The sequence below is a fragment of the Phocoena phocoena genome, chromosome 19 (assembly GCF_963924675.1).
Source record: "Phocoena phocoena chromosome 19, mPhoPho1.1, whole genome shotgun sequence".
NCBI classification, from domain to species: Eukaryota; Metazoa; Chordata; class Mammalia; order Artiodactyla; family Phocoenidae; genus Phocoena; species Phocoena phocoena.
In genome coordinates this window covers 17,340,740-17,355,433 of record NC_089237.1, presented here as the reverse complement: position 1 = coordinate 17,355,433, position 14,694 = coordinate 17,340,740, and the positions used below count along the sequence as shown (strand labels likewise).

General features: G+C 56.3%; 1 protein-coding gene across 1 annotated transcript in view; it reads left to right on the top strand.

The window, feature by feature from the left end:
• NMT1 (N-myristoyltransferase 1) overlaps positions 1–9,398 on the top strand; it is a 30,739-nt gene extending 21,341 nt beyond the window's left edge. Inside the window, exons 6-12 of the mRNA XM_065896560.1 lie at positions 682–798; positions 1,598–1,768; positions 2,810–2,918; positions 6,179–6,349; positions 6,969–7,136; positions 8,142–8,279; positions 9,024–9,398. Of these exons, the coding sequence (XP_065752632.1) occupies positions 682–798; positions 1,598–1,768; positions 2,810–2,918; positions 6,179–6,349; positions 6,969–7,136; positions 8,142–8,279; positions 9,024–9,044 (895 nt within the window). The 3' untranslated portion in view covers positions 9,045–9,398. The remainder of the gene's footprint in view (positions 1–681; positions 799–1,597; positions 1,769–2,809; positions 2,919–6,178; positions 6,350–6,968; positions 7,137–8,141; positions 8,280–9,023) is intronic.
• The last annotated feature ends 5,296 nt before the right edge of the window (positions 9,399–14,694 follow it).

The window sequence follows — 14,694 nt, the reverse complement described above, 5'->3', positions numbered from 1 at the left end:
AAAAGATCATCTATTGTATAGTGACTTTATGTAAGAAGGGAGGGAGGGATGAGACCTAAGATTTAAAAGAAAAGAGGTCGTTTTCTATCCATTTCCTGAGCATGCTCAGGATGAGCATGAAATGCTCATCCTGAAAATGACCTCGCCTGGCTGGGCCACCCACCCTCCCGGGCCTCGTTTAATATCCGGGAAGGTAGAGGCATGAGGCCAGCACGGTGGGGGCCTGCCTGAAAGGGGAGGGAAAGGAAGACTGGCCAAGCGGAAAGAGAGGAGGTGATGGTGCTTTGGGGAGGTGGAGCCCAGAGCTCCAGAGGCTCCACAGTCAGCTCCCGACCATGGGACCCACTGGACTCGAAGCCAGGGAGGCCGGTGCTCCGACTCAGGCTGTCAGAGTAAGTGAGCACAAAGAAACCGGATCAGTATGAAATCTTCACTGTGACAGCCCTGGGTTGGATGAGCAAGTAGGCCAAGTGGACTGAGCAGAAAGAAAGAGCTGTGGCTCGATCCCATTGGTGTCCAGGAGGGTTTGGCCCTAAAGAGAATTAGGAGAATTGAGCTGTTCACCCCTACTCAGGGAGGTGGTAGCACGAGCTTAGAACTAGACTCGGCGGTGGAGCCCAGACAGTCCCCCAGGGCCGCTGGCGAGCAGCACCACGGCTACAGCCCCCGTCTCTCCTCTAGGGCTCTCCGGCCGCCTGGCTGGCTCCCCCAGTGGCACTGTGGGGTTCGAGTGGTCTCGAGTCGGAAACTGGTTGGGTTCATCAGCGCCATCCCGGCAAACATCCATATCTACGACACGTAAGCACCAGCGCCACTCCCACCCCCCGCATCCTCACCATCCTGCCTGGTCTGGGAAGGTGGGGGGGAAACACGCACATACTTTCCGTAGAAGAAAGAGGGACATTCCCACGAAGGGAGGAAACTTGGGTCATGGGAATAGAAATTCATCATAGGAACCACCTGTCTGGCTCTGAATTGTTGCTGGTGCTCTTGTCTGTGACCTGGGCTGGAAGGAGTCCACCCTGAGGGCCAGTGCACTCCCTGACCAGCAGTTCAGCATTTGCATTTGTGCCACTCACGGATTGACACACTCAAGCCGCCGCTTCAGAAGTGGCGGGTGTGACTCACCACCACACTGCCACGGGGCCTTCAAGCTCTGCTCTTCATTTTCCCTGGAGATGTCAGAACCATCTACCACAGCCTTCTGGGCTTAGAGGCTGTGGATTCTTGGGGGAGTCAGAACCCCTGAAATCCTAGAATAACCCTTGACTTACTCTGTGGGGCTCCTGACGGCTGAAGGTGGGACCCCGCCAGCCTACTATTGGGGCTTCACCAGGGAGGTGCTGTGGTGCCTCAGATGAAGGAGTTTGCTTGACTCGCACTTACCTTTGGAGGTGGAGTCCGTAGAGGGTGGGCCCTTGCCTGGTGCAGCAGGGCAGGGCAGTGGGAGCGTCCGAGTCCCGACCGCTGAGCGCCGGCAGAGGCGGAACACAAGCCTGTGCCGAGGGCCCCGGTCTCTGCAGGGCGCTCCACGTGCTGCACAGGATTGCCTGGCCTGTTAAAAGCCCTGTCCCTGGGTTTTTTCCTTCCTCTTCAGAGAGAAGAAGATGGTAGAGATCAACTTCTTGTGTGTCCACAAGAAGCTGCGTTCCAAGAGGGTGGCTCCAGTCCTGATCCGTGAGATAACCCGGCGGGTGCACCTGGAGGGCATCTTCCAAGCTGTTTACACTGCCGGGGTCGTATTACCAAAGCCTGTTGGCACTTGCAGGTAAAAAAATCTCTTCTTTGCAGGGTCCTAGAAACGGCGACCTGCCCGCTCTAGTTTGAGGAGCTTGTGGCACCGTGAGTCACAGTTCTGCCCCTCAGCGTGTGCCCTAGAGCATCTCGCTGCTCTGGTGTCTGATGAGGGTGGTGGTCCCCACAGGAGCCGGGTGGGCACACGGGAGTGACTGGGAGGCTGTGGGAACAGCAGCCTGCACAGTGCGTGCCCTGCCCAAAGGGGTTAGGCTTTCTTAGGCCCCCTGATTCCTTCCGTTTGGAAATGGTGGGGGTCAGTCTGCTGGGGTTCTGTTCTCATTTTTAAGGATGAGGCCAAATCTGGATTTTTATGGTAAATGTCCTAAAGTTTTAAATGGTTGGCTCAATTTTGTTTTGAATATTATGTGGGCCGAAGAGAGCATGTCTGATCCCTGTGTGCACCAAGCACAACCTCTGCCTTCGAAAGTTCTTTGAAACAATTGAATACTCTGCCTTAAGAACTTCAAAAGTGAAAACGCCAGACACATGCTGGAAAGGAGGCAGAGGCTAAACATTCAGAGAACTAGAAGTCTTTTCCATTGACTTGATTCCAGGAGTGGTGATCGCTGTTCCCAGACAAATACTGTTACAGAGGAGTGGCTTGTGAACTTGACAAAGAAAATATAGGAAGCGCTGTGGCCGCTCTGCACTCACTGTGGGGTGGTTGGAGATCTGGGGCGACGCCACTGGCTCAAGTGGGGCCCGACGGCTCTCTTACGCCACCTGCCGGCCATCTTGAGATCCCCGTGCAATTGTCCTTTTTTTTTTTTTTTAAATATTTATTTGGTTGTGCTGGTTCTTAGTTGCGGCACGTGGGCTTCTTAGTTGCGGCATGCGAACTGTTAGTTGCAGCGTGCATGTGGGATCTAGTTCCCTGACCGGGGATCAAACCCAGGCCCCCTGCATTGGGAGCGCAGAGTCTTAACCACTGTGCCACCAGGGAAGTCCCGCCGTTGTCCTTTTAATGAGACTTGCCATAGTCCTCTGAGGACAGGACATTGTGTCCCCACAGGTACTGGCATCGGTCCCTAAACCCACGGAAGCTGATTGAAGTGAAGTTCTCCCACTTGAGCAGAAATATGACCATGCAACGCACCATGAAGCTCTACCGACTTCCAGAGGCCAGTGGTGCTTCGGGGCCCTGGGCAGGGGCAGGAGGGAGGCCAAGGAGAGCCTCGCCCTCAGCAGGAAAGGAGTGGGGCCTGGGGCGGGGGTTGGAGGGGGCTCTTACCAGAAAAGCAACTCAACCCGTAGTTTCCGGGTTCCTAGCCTTTCCATCCTGTCGTTCTGTTATCTGTAGCAAGGTTTTTATTTTAGTTGGACTTCCTCTGTTCTCCTGAGCCTACACCTGGGCTAGTTTCTCTGCCATCTGTTGGCAGACTCAGAGAATACCTATTCCGTGTAATTTTAGCCTAAGTGAAGCATAATGGAGAGAGGAATCCACTCACTGGTATGCAGCACATCCCAGGACCCAGCGGAAATGAGCCACAGAGCATCTGCTGCTCCCTCTGCCGAGTCAGGTGGAGGAGAGGTGGCTTGAGTTTGTGAGGGGAGCCCAGATTTCCAGTCCCAATCTTCCCGCCCAGATTTTGCCGCCGAAGGACTAGGCAGCCTGCAGTGAGCTGATTTTCTCCTCTGGGCCTCGGTTCGCCTAGTTTGCCCGTGAGACAGACGCTCCTTGTTCTCCTGTTGTGCCTGTCTTCAGGAGCCTAATGGATCTTAAAATCCCTTCTCTTCCCTCAGAGCTCTTCCGGGCAGTGTCAGCACAGTTATTGGATGCCTGCTGATCAGAAGGCTGCCCGCCTGGACTCATCAGCCACCAAACTGGATTAATCGCCCTGGGATTGGGCTGATCCACCCCTGGATTGGGGTCATTAGTGCCCTGCTTTGAGAGCCCGCTGCAGCATAGTTAGGCACTGCCCAGGAAACCAGATTAGGGAGCCGTGATGAGTGTCCCCTTGGGCCACTGGAGAGCGTTCTTAAAGTGTAGCAGCTGGAAGAATGTCTTTGGATCTCCCCGCCTGTGGGTGAGAACCCCAGCATGGCTGCTTTTTCAGTCCAGGATTTGAGGTGTCATTTTGGGAGCTACCATGTAGAAACAAGGTCACTAAGTGTTCCCTAGAGACATCAGGATTAGCAAGGAATTATGGCAGCCAGAGGTCCTGGAACTGCAGTTTTTAATTAATTAATTTATTTATTTTTGGCTGCTTTGGGTCTTCGTTGCTGTGCTCAGGCTTTCTTTAGTTGTGGCCAGCTGGGGCTACTGTTCGTTGCAGTGCGCGGGCTTCTCATTGCAGTGGCTTCTCCTGTTGCGGAGCACGGGCTCTAGGTGCACGGGCTTCAGTAGTTGTGGTGCCAGGGCTCAGTAGTTGTGGCGCACGGGCTTAGTTGCTCCGTGGCATGCGGGATCTTTCCGGACCAGGGCTCGAACCCATGTCCCCTGCATTGGCAGGCGGATGCTTAACCACTGTGCCACCAGGGAAGTCCCCTGGAACTGCAGGGTTTTTTTTGTTTTTTTGCGGTATGCGGGCCTCTCACTGTTGTGGCCTCTCCCGTTGTGGAGCACAGGCTCCAGACGCGCAGGCTCAGCGGCCATGGCTCACGTGCCTAGCCACTCCGCGGCGTGTGGGATCTTCCTGGACCGGGGCACGAACCCATGTCCCCTGCATTGGCAGGCGGACTCTCAACCACTGCACCACCAGGGAAGCCTGGAACTGCAGTTTTAAAAGCAATTCCTGTCCCCTATAAAGATGTTAAAAAAAAAAAAAAAAAAAGGCAATTCCTGTACACCTGAAACTGACACAACATTGTTAATCAACTATACTCTGATATAAAATTTAAAAAAAAAAAAAGAAGAAGAAGCAATTCCTGCATTAGGAAGCAGTTGTGTCAGGCAGTGACTGAGGTATATAAACTAACTCTACCCTGATTTCAGATTCGGCTGACCCCACCTTTGTGTATTAAGCCTTTGGGAATGTTCCCTCAGTCCCAGTATTTACTCCGGAGCATCACATGGGTTCATTCCACTGAAGCATTTTCTAAGGAGAAGCAGCTGTGGGGTGGGATTCTGGCATGAGATTAAATCCTGGGAGTTCTGTGCTTTTCTTCTGAATTTTACTTGCAGCAGTGTCCTGCCAGGGGCAGTACTGGGGTAGTGGTGTCCAAGTGGATAGGCAAGGCGGGCATCCAGTGTAGGCTCTGCCAGGCCCGGGCTTCCATGTTGCCTGTGGCTGGGAGGCTGTCTGTGAAGTGCTCTAAGTCTATAGGAGAGTGAGCGGTGTAGGAAGAGATGAGCTGCAGCTCAGTGGGAAAAGGTTGTGAGGCTCGGAGGAGAGGGGCCAAGACAGGCTTTACTGAGGCCCAGGCGTAGCACCGGGCTGGGCCTACCCCAGCACATACATGGGGTGGTCAGGGTTTCTCCATCATGGCACCATTGACATTTTGGGTTGGGTAATTCTTTTTTTTTTTTTAATAAATAAACAAATTTATTTATTTATTTTTGGCTGTGTTGGGTTTTCGTTGCTGCATGCGGGCCTTCTTTAGTTGCGGCGAGCAGGGGCTACTCTTCATTGCGGTGCGCAGGCTTCTCATTGCGGTGGCTTCTCTTGTTGTGGCGCACGGGCTCTAGGTGCGTGGGCTCCAGAGCGCAGGCTCGGTAGTCGTGGCACACGGGCTCGGCTGCTTCGCGGCATGTGGGATCTTCCCGCACCAGGGCTCGAACCCGTGTCCCCTGCATTGGTAGGCGGATTCTTAACCACTGCGCCACCAGGAAGTCCCTGGGTTGGGTAATTCTTCATCACGGAGACCGTCCTGTGCGTTGTAGGATGTTTAGCAGCATCCCTGGCTTCTACCCACTAGATGCCATAGCACCCCTCCCTCTAGGTGTGACAACCAAAAATGTCTCTGAATATTGTCAAATGTCCCCTGGGGACAAAATTGCTCCTGTTGAGAGCCACTGGGCTAGAGAGACAGAAGATCACAGCCAGAACAGCCACTGGTCCCGAGGGTGGAAGGTCTTGTGTTCTGTGTTAGGGAGTTTGGAACAGGGAGGGGTGTGACGGGCTGTGTTTTCTTAGGAAGCTGGCCTGGGCCATGTGGATAAGAGATTGATGCAGCCTTAGTCAAGGATGGCAGCCTTAACCACGAGGGAAAGGGCCAAAGACACTGCAGGGGCAGGACTTGTGCCGGAGTGGATGTGGACAGTGGGTGAGAGGGAGCTGCCTGGGATAACTGAGGAGTCTCTCTTGAGGGCCTGGGTGGATAGACTCAGGGTCGGGGTAGGAAGGGAGACAGTGTGAGGTTTTTGGTTCATGTAGGACTTGAGAGGGAGCCAAGGTGCTCATGGTCAGCACATCTGATGCTCTCTGGTTCTTTCTTCCAGACTCCCAAGACAGCTGGGCTGCGACCAATGGAAAAAAAGGACATTGCAGTAGTGCACAAGCTCCTCACCCAGTACCTGAAGCAGTTTCACCTCACGCCAGTCATGAGCCAAGAGGAGGTGGAACACTGGTTCTACCCCCAGGAGAATATCATCGACACTTTTGTGGTGGAGGTGAGTGGGGAGGCGTGTTCTGGGCCTCTGCCCCGTTGGCGGGGAGGCGTCCTCCCTAAGTGGCTGGAGTCCCCAGCCTCGGTGACTGAAGAGCAATTGATGGGAGTGTTGGCACCCTAGACTTCCTTGACCATCCGTGCTTGGTCCCCACTAAAGACAGGAAGTTGTAGCTTGCGTTGGCTAAGATGAGCCCTTGGGGACCTGGTGTGAGCCCTTCCTCTCCCCCTCCCCCACCCCCACTGGTGACTCCCAGTAGAGAGAGCTGAGCCCCTCTCGCTCAGGTGAGCCTTCGACTCCCTGGCCTGTCCCCACTTGGTCTGGTGCCGGCCAGGTGTGCTGGGTTCTGGGAGCTGTGAGAAGGCCCTGGCACCACAGGCGGGGAAGGATCATGGCAGGTTCAGCCCATAGCCCCCCCTGGATTTTCCTTCCAGCTCTGTCCTCATGTTGCCCCGGCCATGTGTTTTCTCCTCCATGCATATCCTGTTTCAGTTTCCACCCATTCATCTAGAGCGGCAGCGCTGCCTGAGGTGGTGGAGTGCAGTAGAAAACATTTTATTCCCAGGTTGCAGGAACCCTGTGCCCATGTGACACTGCCTTCTTCCTATTGTCTGCCCTTCAGAATGCAAACGGTGAGGTGACCGATTTCCTGAGCTTTTATACACTTCCGTCCACCATCATGAATCACCCGACCCATAAGAGTCTAAAGGCCGCTTATTCTTTCTACAACGTTCACACCCAGACCCCTCTTCTAGACCTCATGAGCGACGCCCTCGTTCTCGCCAAAATGGTGAGCAGATCAGAGGGAAGGGGCCGTGGGGCGGTGGTGAGCATGGCTCGCAGGTAGCTGCCCACAGGCTGGGGGCTTTGAGGCCTCCTCCCCCTCGTGCTCCACCAGCCTAGCACTTTTCAGCCAGCAGCTCAAAACTGGGAAGGAGCAAGGAGCGCCTACACTAAGTGAAGGCATTGAACTCCTTCTGATTTATTTCAGTGAGTTTTGTTCTCACGGTAGGCACTGCCAAGGAGCCTGAATAGCCAGGCCTGCTGGGGGAGTAGAGGTGTTCTCCTTACGACCTCCCCAGTGTGGGAATGGGGAGATTGGTGTCTGTTGCGGTGAGTCATTGGAGCGGCTGACAGTAGAGCATGGGGGGAGGGGCCTGGGCTTCTCTTACACTGGAGAGGTCTCCAGGCAGTCCTGCCCCATGGGTTCTGCCTGCGCCTGGCCCAGCCCACTGTGTGCCAGCTGAACAATGACAGGCCAGTCGCTGCCCTGGGAGAGCTTCTGATCAAGTTGGTGAGATTTAGGAAGTGTCTGTTGCAGCCTCAAAGCAGCATATCAAATGTCGTAAAATCCCTCGGTGCACAGAGGCCTTGGAGTTGGAATGTCAGGGAGTGAGGGAGCAGTGCAAATGCCCAGTGGCTCATGGGAGTCAGCTTTTCAGAGGAAAAGGTTCAGGGCTTGGTCTCCAGAGAGGGCTGTGGAAATTACGAGAGTGTTTCAGGGAAGTGTAACAAGGAACAGTGGGAGCGGTGGCCTGGACACTGAGTACACAAGTGTGTACTGAGGTGCACGCCGAGGAGAGGCCGGGCAGGGTGCTCAGAGCATCGTAAGAACCACCCCCAGGGAGCGGGGTGCTGGCCGCAGTCTGGATGTAACATGGAAGCAGCAGGAGCTTCTGAAGGAAGATTGCTCCCCTGGCCGCCTGTGGATGGTTTTGATATGATAGAAAAGGGCAGGAAGGTGAGGTAGCTTTCTCCTGTCTTCACCTGTTCTTGTCTCCCTGCTGCCATGCAGAAAGGGTTTGACGTATTCAATGCACTGGATCTCATGGAGAACAAAACCTTCCTGGAGAAGCTCAAGTTTGGCATAGGGGACGGCAACCTACAGTATTACCTTTACAATTGGAAGTGCCCCAGCATGGGGGCAGAGAAGGTACGTACGCGCTAGGTGCCGCCTCCCACCGAGCTCCCTCGCGGTCAGGCCCACGGCTGGGCCTGTGTGGGTCAGGGAATTGGCGTCTCCGACGGAACCAGGACCTCGGGTCTGGGATCCAGCATCAGTCTGGATCCTTGAAAAGTCCCTCCCTCTGGTGACCAGAGTAGGAGGGTCCGTATTCTCCTTTCAGCAGCTGATGTGAGGGTGGCAGAGGGCATGGGCCCTAGAGCCGCGCAGAAGCAGGAAGGTTGTCTCCAGCCTCTCCTCCCACCCGGTGAGCTGCCGCATCCAACTGGGGGCAGGGCTTCAGGACCGTCCAAGGACACTGTGCGAGTCGCGTGCCCCGGTCAGGCAGGAAGGGAGAGTCTGAGGCCCTGAGGGGGTTTTCCTCTGCTGGGCTGCTGCCCTTATCCCAGTGTGGCCCTCCCTCCTCCGCCAGCTCCAAAAGGCGGCTCGGGGCCATGGGGGTAGCTGGCGTTTACGGGATGACTGACAGGTGAGGGCAGCCTTGTGCCCAGTAGTCCTCAGGCTGCCGCAGCTGCTGTCATTAGAAGATCTGGTGTATGAAGCATCGGAGGAGGTTGGGGGAGAGCCCCGGGCTCGCTGTGAGCCTGCTCACTGAGCACGGTGGCGCTCTGCGGGCTCCACCCGTCATTGGGACTGCAGGACTGGGCGGGGGAGTGGGAGAGGCTTTGGACAGCTGTCACCTCAACTCTGCCTCTCCCCCCTTGGCTCTCCTAGGTTGGGCTGGTGTTACAGTAACCAGTTGCCAGTGAGATTCTGGATAAAGCCACTGAGAATTCAAACCAGGAAATGGAGCCCCACCACTTGTTGGTCCAGTTTTCACAAACGTGAGAATCCCTGGCAAAGGGACCAGAACTGAACTGGCTTTACAAACCGCCACTGAACTTGATGACTGTATTGCAGTGGCGCAGGCTGCGTGGTGTCACCTCTGGCCGTGTCTCTGGTGTCCCTGTTTTCCAGTTAATCAGATCGTTATGCAGCCGTGACCGAGGGAATGTAACTGCTGAAGACTAGCTCGCGATTGGCGCATCGTGGGGTTAACGGGTGGATAATAAACGTATATATATATTATATATATATAAAGATTTTAAATATCGTTCATGTTCCAAATGTACCAGGGTGTTTGGTCTCTAATGAAAAACTGAATCCAGATCATTCCTCAAAATTAGAATCTCAGGCCAGTGCCAGACAAACACGTTGGTACAGTGAATGGTTTCCTTCTGAAAGCAGGCATTGGCTTTTCTTGGGGGAGCAGGAGAAAGAGGATGTGGGGGATATTATCCAGTTCCCCTCTGAATCAGCTGGAATACTGGCTTCGAGAAGGCGGGCTGGGGTGGAAGGGCTGTGCAAGCTTTGGGGAGAGCTCGGCTCTCTTAGAACGGCAGGTGGAGCCCTGGCTGGGGCTGACTCAACTCGGAGCTTTTCCTGCAGGGGCCGCGCCTTTCCAGCATCCTGAACCTGGGCAGCGGGGATGAGCTGTGGAAGCGGGTTTCGTGAATCAAGTCCCTCTTGCAATCCTCTCGGCCTGCTCCCTGTAGGAAGTCATCCTGCCAACTGAGTTTTAAATCAGGGCTCATTAGCCAGCTGTTGCCAACCGTATGTTACGGGGATCAGTCCCCTGTGAGATGATGTTTTTCCACTGCCTGGGGTGACTGGCAGTTTGAAGGGGACCTTTGACCTCCTTGTAGCATCTGGATCGTTGTGGAGACCACATCAGCGCAAATCCTGCTTAGCTCATCTTAGAGCAAAGAGCCAGGAGGACCCTGATGCCCCCAGGGTGGTTGGGCAAGGATGGCGTGGGGCCGATGATACCCAGACCTCCAGCCACCAGCCCTTGGCCTGTGCCTTCCAACCCATTAGCCATCTCTCATGCTCCTTTCCAAGACACACAGCCTGCGAGTAGCGGCAAGGAGTGGTGGCTAGACGCTGATCTGGACTTGGCGACAGAAATGATTTCCTGTTGTCGTTGTCTGAGTCTGATTTTCACTGATGGTGTTTTGTGGATTTTTGTGGTGGTGGTGACGGTTGCTGATGCTGCCGGTGGCCCCCAGAATAATGGAGCTTCTGGTCGCATGGCTGTCGTGTAGGCATTCCTCAGTTGTGCTCAGCCAAGTGGCTTGGGGAGGATTGGGCTGTGAATTGTCAGCAGCAACCCATGTCCAGGCTTGTATGTAAGTTTTGCTCTAGGAGGAGGTAAATGGTGTGGGGTGGGGTGCTTTCACCTGGCTGCTTTCACCTCTCAGCTACTTGTAGAGGGAAGGAAGCCTTAGCTCGCAGGCCTGTAGGGCTGTGTTGCAGGCTATGGGTTTTGGTGAGATATGCCAGAGGCTGATTCTGCAGGGTCCCCAGAGCTGGAGGGAATCGTGTGCTTGGGATGGGGCTGTTCTGCCCCTGCACACGCAGGGGTTCTGCCAGCTTCCCGCAGATGGCTGCTGGAGCCAGCAACTCCACTGATTGGCTTTTCATCAGAGGCCTCTAGGGGCCTCCCTTCTCCTTCTCGTCCCTGTGCTGCAAACTGCAGGCAGTGATCATGGCTGACCTTTGACTCCTTGACTCCGAGATGCCCAGACCAAAGAAGCTGCTGTTCTTAGCAAGGTGTGCGCTGCATTCCACGGACGGTGGGAGTCGGAGAGGCAGGGCTCGCCCCACAGCCATCGGACACACAGCACCCCAAGGCCCAGAGCAGCCCGCCCTGTGCAGGCTTCTAAGGATGTCAAAGAACAGAGTGCCCAACTCTCCTACCTTGGGCAGGACCTGGAACTCGGGAAAGCTCCCTGTCACAGGCTTGGTCAGCTCGGGGCCAGGTCCCAGCCTGAGCTGCCTCTGAAATTTGAGGTGCACGACAGCGCCGGGAGTGAGCTTTGCTTGGTGACTGAAGTCATGGAATGGAAACTGTGAGGCCCGTGCCTGCTCTGGAAGAAACAGATTTCCTGGAGAGGTCCCAGTGTCTCCCTCCAAAACCCTGCGACCGCTCCTTGGACTCTGCCATTGTCTCCTGGTAGGGACCCTGCCGCCTTCAGCGCCGCCGCCGCCCAGGTCTGCGGGAGTCGGCTCGGTGGCTGCTGTTAGTCTCCTTTCTGCCCAAACAGTCCCTGGGTTCTTCACGCAACTCGTTCCAGGACTTCAGGTCAGAGAGCTCAGAGAGAACCAGTGCTTGGGGTTTGGGGCCTTGCAGGATGGTGGGCCCGTGGCTGGCTTGAACCCAACGAGGGAAAGGCCCCGGGGCCCCCATACTCATCCGTGGGGACCTGCCTTGGGCAGCTACTCTTGGTGGGCTTCCCGGGTGTGGCCCTTAACCTCTGCCTACAGCGCTGGGCTCTCGGGCTCCATGTTCCAGCTGTTCACTCCTGCCTTTGGATTGACTCTGCATTTGACCCCTGACCCTGTGGCACATTCCCACGGCCTCCTCACTCTGTAAGGAGAGAGCTGGGGAGAAAGGAGGCCTCGGCTCTGGACCGAGGTCAACTACACAGGGCTCGTTTCCCCCACACGTGCCCACTTCCAAAGACGCGGACGTCTGGTTTGAAGGCCGGTCCACACCAAGCCACCTCAACACCTCGGTTTATGGAAAATTTGTGGAAAATTTCAGGCCTTGCTGCAGCTCCCTTCTAACTGCCGTCACATACTTGCTGAAGCCCAGGGTGGGTGTCTTGAATTCTTTGCCCAAAGATGACCCAAAGGCCTGGATAGCTTCACAGAGCTACAGCCCGGGAGAGGGTGGTGCCAGGCCGGGGTGGGGGGTGGGGCAGGAGCGTATTTCTGGCCGGTGCCTCCTCACACAGGGGCAGCCTTCCTGAGGCCTGGCCCGCCTGCCCCAGAACCAGAGGAGAGCCAGGGCTGTGGTTTACTACTGCAAGGTGACGGCAGGCCTGCAAACAGACCGTCCCTAGGGACGCCGTGGGGGAAATTTCACTCAATTCAGTGCAAAAATATTGACTGCCGGCCGGCAGGGTGCCACATCCGGGAACAGGGAAGTGGGAAGCTTCACCTTTCTGTCTTGGCTTTTCTCCAGGTTGTGGGAGGGGCATCCATTTCCGGGGTGGGGGGAGAAATGCCAAATGCATTGTTGTTCTGCTTGGTACATCTCACTTGTTTCTAATAAAGGAAGCAGCTGAACAAAACCCTCGCGATCTCCTGTATTCCTCTGGTCAGCAGGTGGCAGTGGACTCGATGCAGCCCCCGATCTGGGCTGGAGCCCTCTCGCTCTGCAGGGAAGGCCCTCGTGACCACAGCACCGGGCAACTTCTGAACACCTTCCTTTGACAAGGCTGCCCTTTCAGGGCCAGCTTGGCTCTTTGCCCCTAACCTCTCCCACCCGCCAGCAAGGAGCCGGTACTGACTCAGGTTCCTCTGTGTAAGAGGAGCAACCAGGCTCAGCGCCAGCACCCTCGATCCGGGTCAGCGTGGCTCCTCTGATGGAGGGCGCAGGCACCGCCCCTCCCACTTGTCCAGATGTCACACCTCCCCTTGCGGGCCAGGGGCCGGGTGGTTCTGTTGAGACACCGGGGGTGCTTTTAATGCTGCAGGCCGGCAGGTCCCACTGAACCAGAAAGGTTCCCAGGAAGGGCCTGAGAAACCGCATCTAGACTTCCTGTGTGTCGTGTGTGTCCCCCCGCCCACCCCCTCTTCTCCTCTGGACCTTTTCATCCATTCCCCCCATGGCTGGTGCCTCTGAGCCCCTTCCCAGGGAACCTGGGCCCTGAGCGGCACCCTGAGAGGACACAGGATCTGCCCCTGGGATCGTCCGTGAGGCCTTTTCCCAGTCCTCCTAGACCCCCACATTACGTCTCTCCCCAGCCCCAGACCAGCTGACTCCAGCTCCTGACAGCGGGCCTTTGGGCCTTCGCTCCCATCTTAGGTTTGGGCTGGGAGAACACAGCCCTGTGGGTGGTCTCCACCCAGGGGTCTCCAGAATTACGAGCTGTGTTTCTTCTTTGCCCCCAGCTCCCATAATCAGTTCCTGTCAGCTTTTTTGCCTTAAAGACTCTCGCCCTTTGAAGGCCATCTTCCCAGCCTTCGGGCTCTTCTCCTAGCAGTAAACCCTTCCTCTGCTGCAGCAAGCCAGAGACGAGAAGCAGGACTGGGGGCTCAGCCAGGGCGCCCGTGTTCACCTGACAGGAGCCCCAGCCCAGGCCCTGCGGGGACCGGACAACTCTCAGTTGCCCTTCATATGCCAACACTGGACCTGGCCTCACCGTGCCCCCAACCGTGTGGCTGCAGTTTGGCCGCCTGCCTCTCCTGACAGCCTGAGTGTTGTGTACCAAGGCCGCCCAGCCCATTCCTTCACGGTTCCTGGACAGGGGGGCATCTGGGCCCCTTCAGAGTCTGATTGTTTTCTTTCAGACACACTAATTCCTCAGAACCAAATGCCCCTCTTGGTGTAAACCGAGAGCAGGGTGAGGCTGTCACTTCCTGCATCAGGCAGGAAGGTGGAGACAGCCCAGCCCTGGGTTCTATGGGAGCAGCTTCCAGCCCCCGCCCAGCCCAGCCCCTGCCCCAGCCCACCCTCCGGGAACTGCCGTCAAGCTCAGCCCTTGTTCAGGGTTGGTGCTGTTGCTTGAGGGAACCCCAGATGCCAGGGCTCCACATTTAATCCCAGAAAGTCACCTTTCTGACAGGTCGCCTCTGGATTCTGCCTTCTGGTGTCTGGGCACCTCTCCCAGCATCTCTAGGGGGGCCTGGGGCGGCCCGCTGCTTGCCAGGCCTTTGTCTAGAAGGCTAGTTGGCTGGTGGCAGGAGAGTTCCAGGTCTCTGGGATTCGCCTACTGAGCAGACAGGGGCCTCGAACCCAGCTGAGCCTGGAAAGGGGGACTCTGTCTGGAGTCCCTCAGAGGCCTGTCCCCACCCCCTTGAGGGCCATAACGATCCTGCTCTGGCAGAAGCCCACCCACCTGCCCCGCTCCCCGTCCAAGGCCCCTGGTGTACGTGCTGTGGGGGTGGCTTTGTGAACTGCTGTCCTCACAGTCCTGTGATGCTGGCAGCAGCTTTGAGCCAAGAGGAAGGGTCAGGGCTATTTTGAGCTGCGGCAGCTCCTCCAGCACCCCTGGCTGTCCTAGACAGGGAGCCCAGACGCAGCAAGAGGCCCAAGGGACGCTCCCTCTGCCCCGTCCCTCCTCAGAGGCCTGTGGGTGTGGCCTCAGAGGCGCTCAGGGGGTGGCAATGGTAAAATAAACTTGCTTCTTTATTTTGTTCTGCTGTCCTCTCCAGGGCTCTTCTAAGACAAGTTAAAAATCTCCTCCTCGGTTTACCCAGGGCTGAGCCTCCCTCTCCCTGCTCGCTTTAACAAGGGAGTGGCGCTCAGGTTCCAGAGCTGGAGGGAGGAGCCCAGAAAGCCTGGAGGGGGAAGGAGGGCCTTACGGGGTGGCTATCGCCTGGGGAGGGGGCAAGG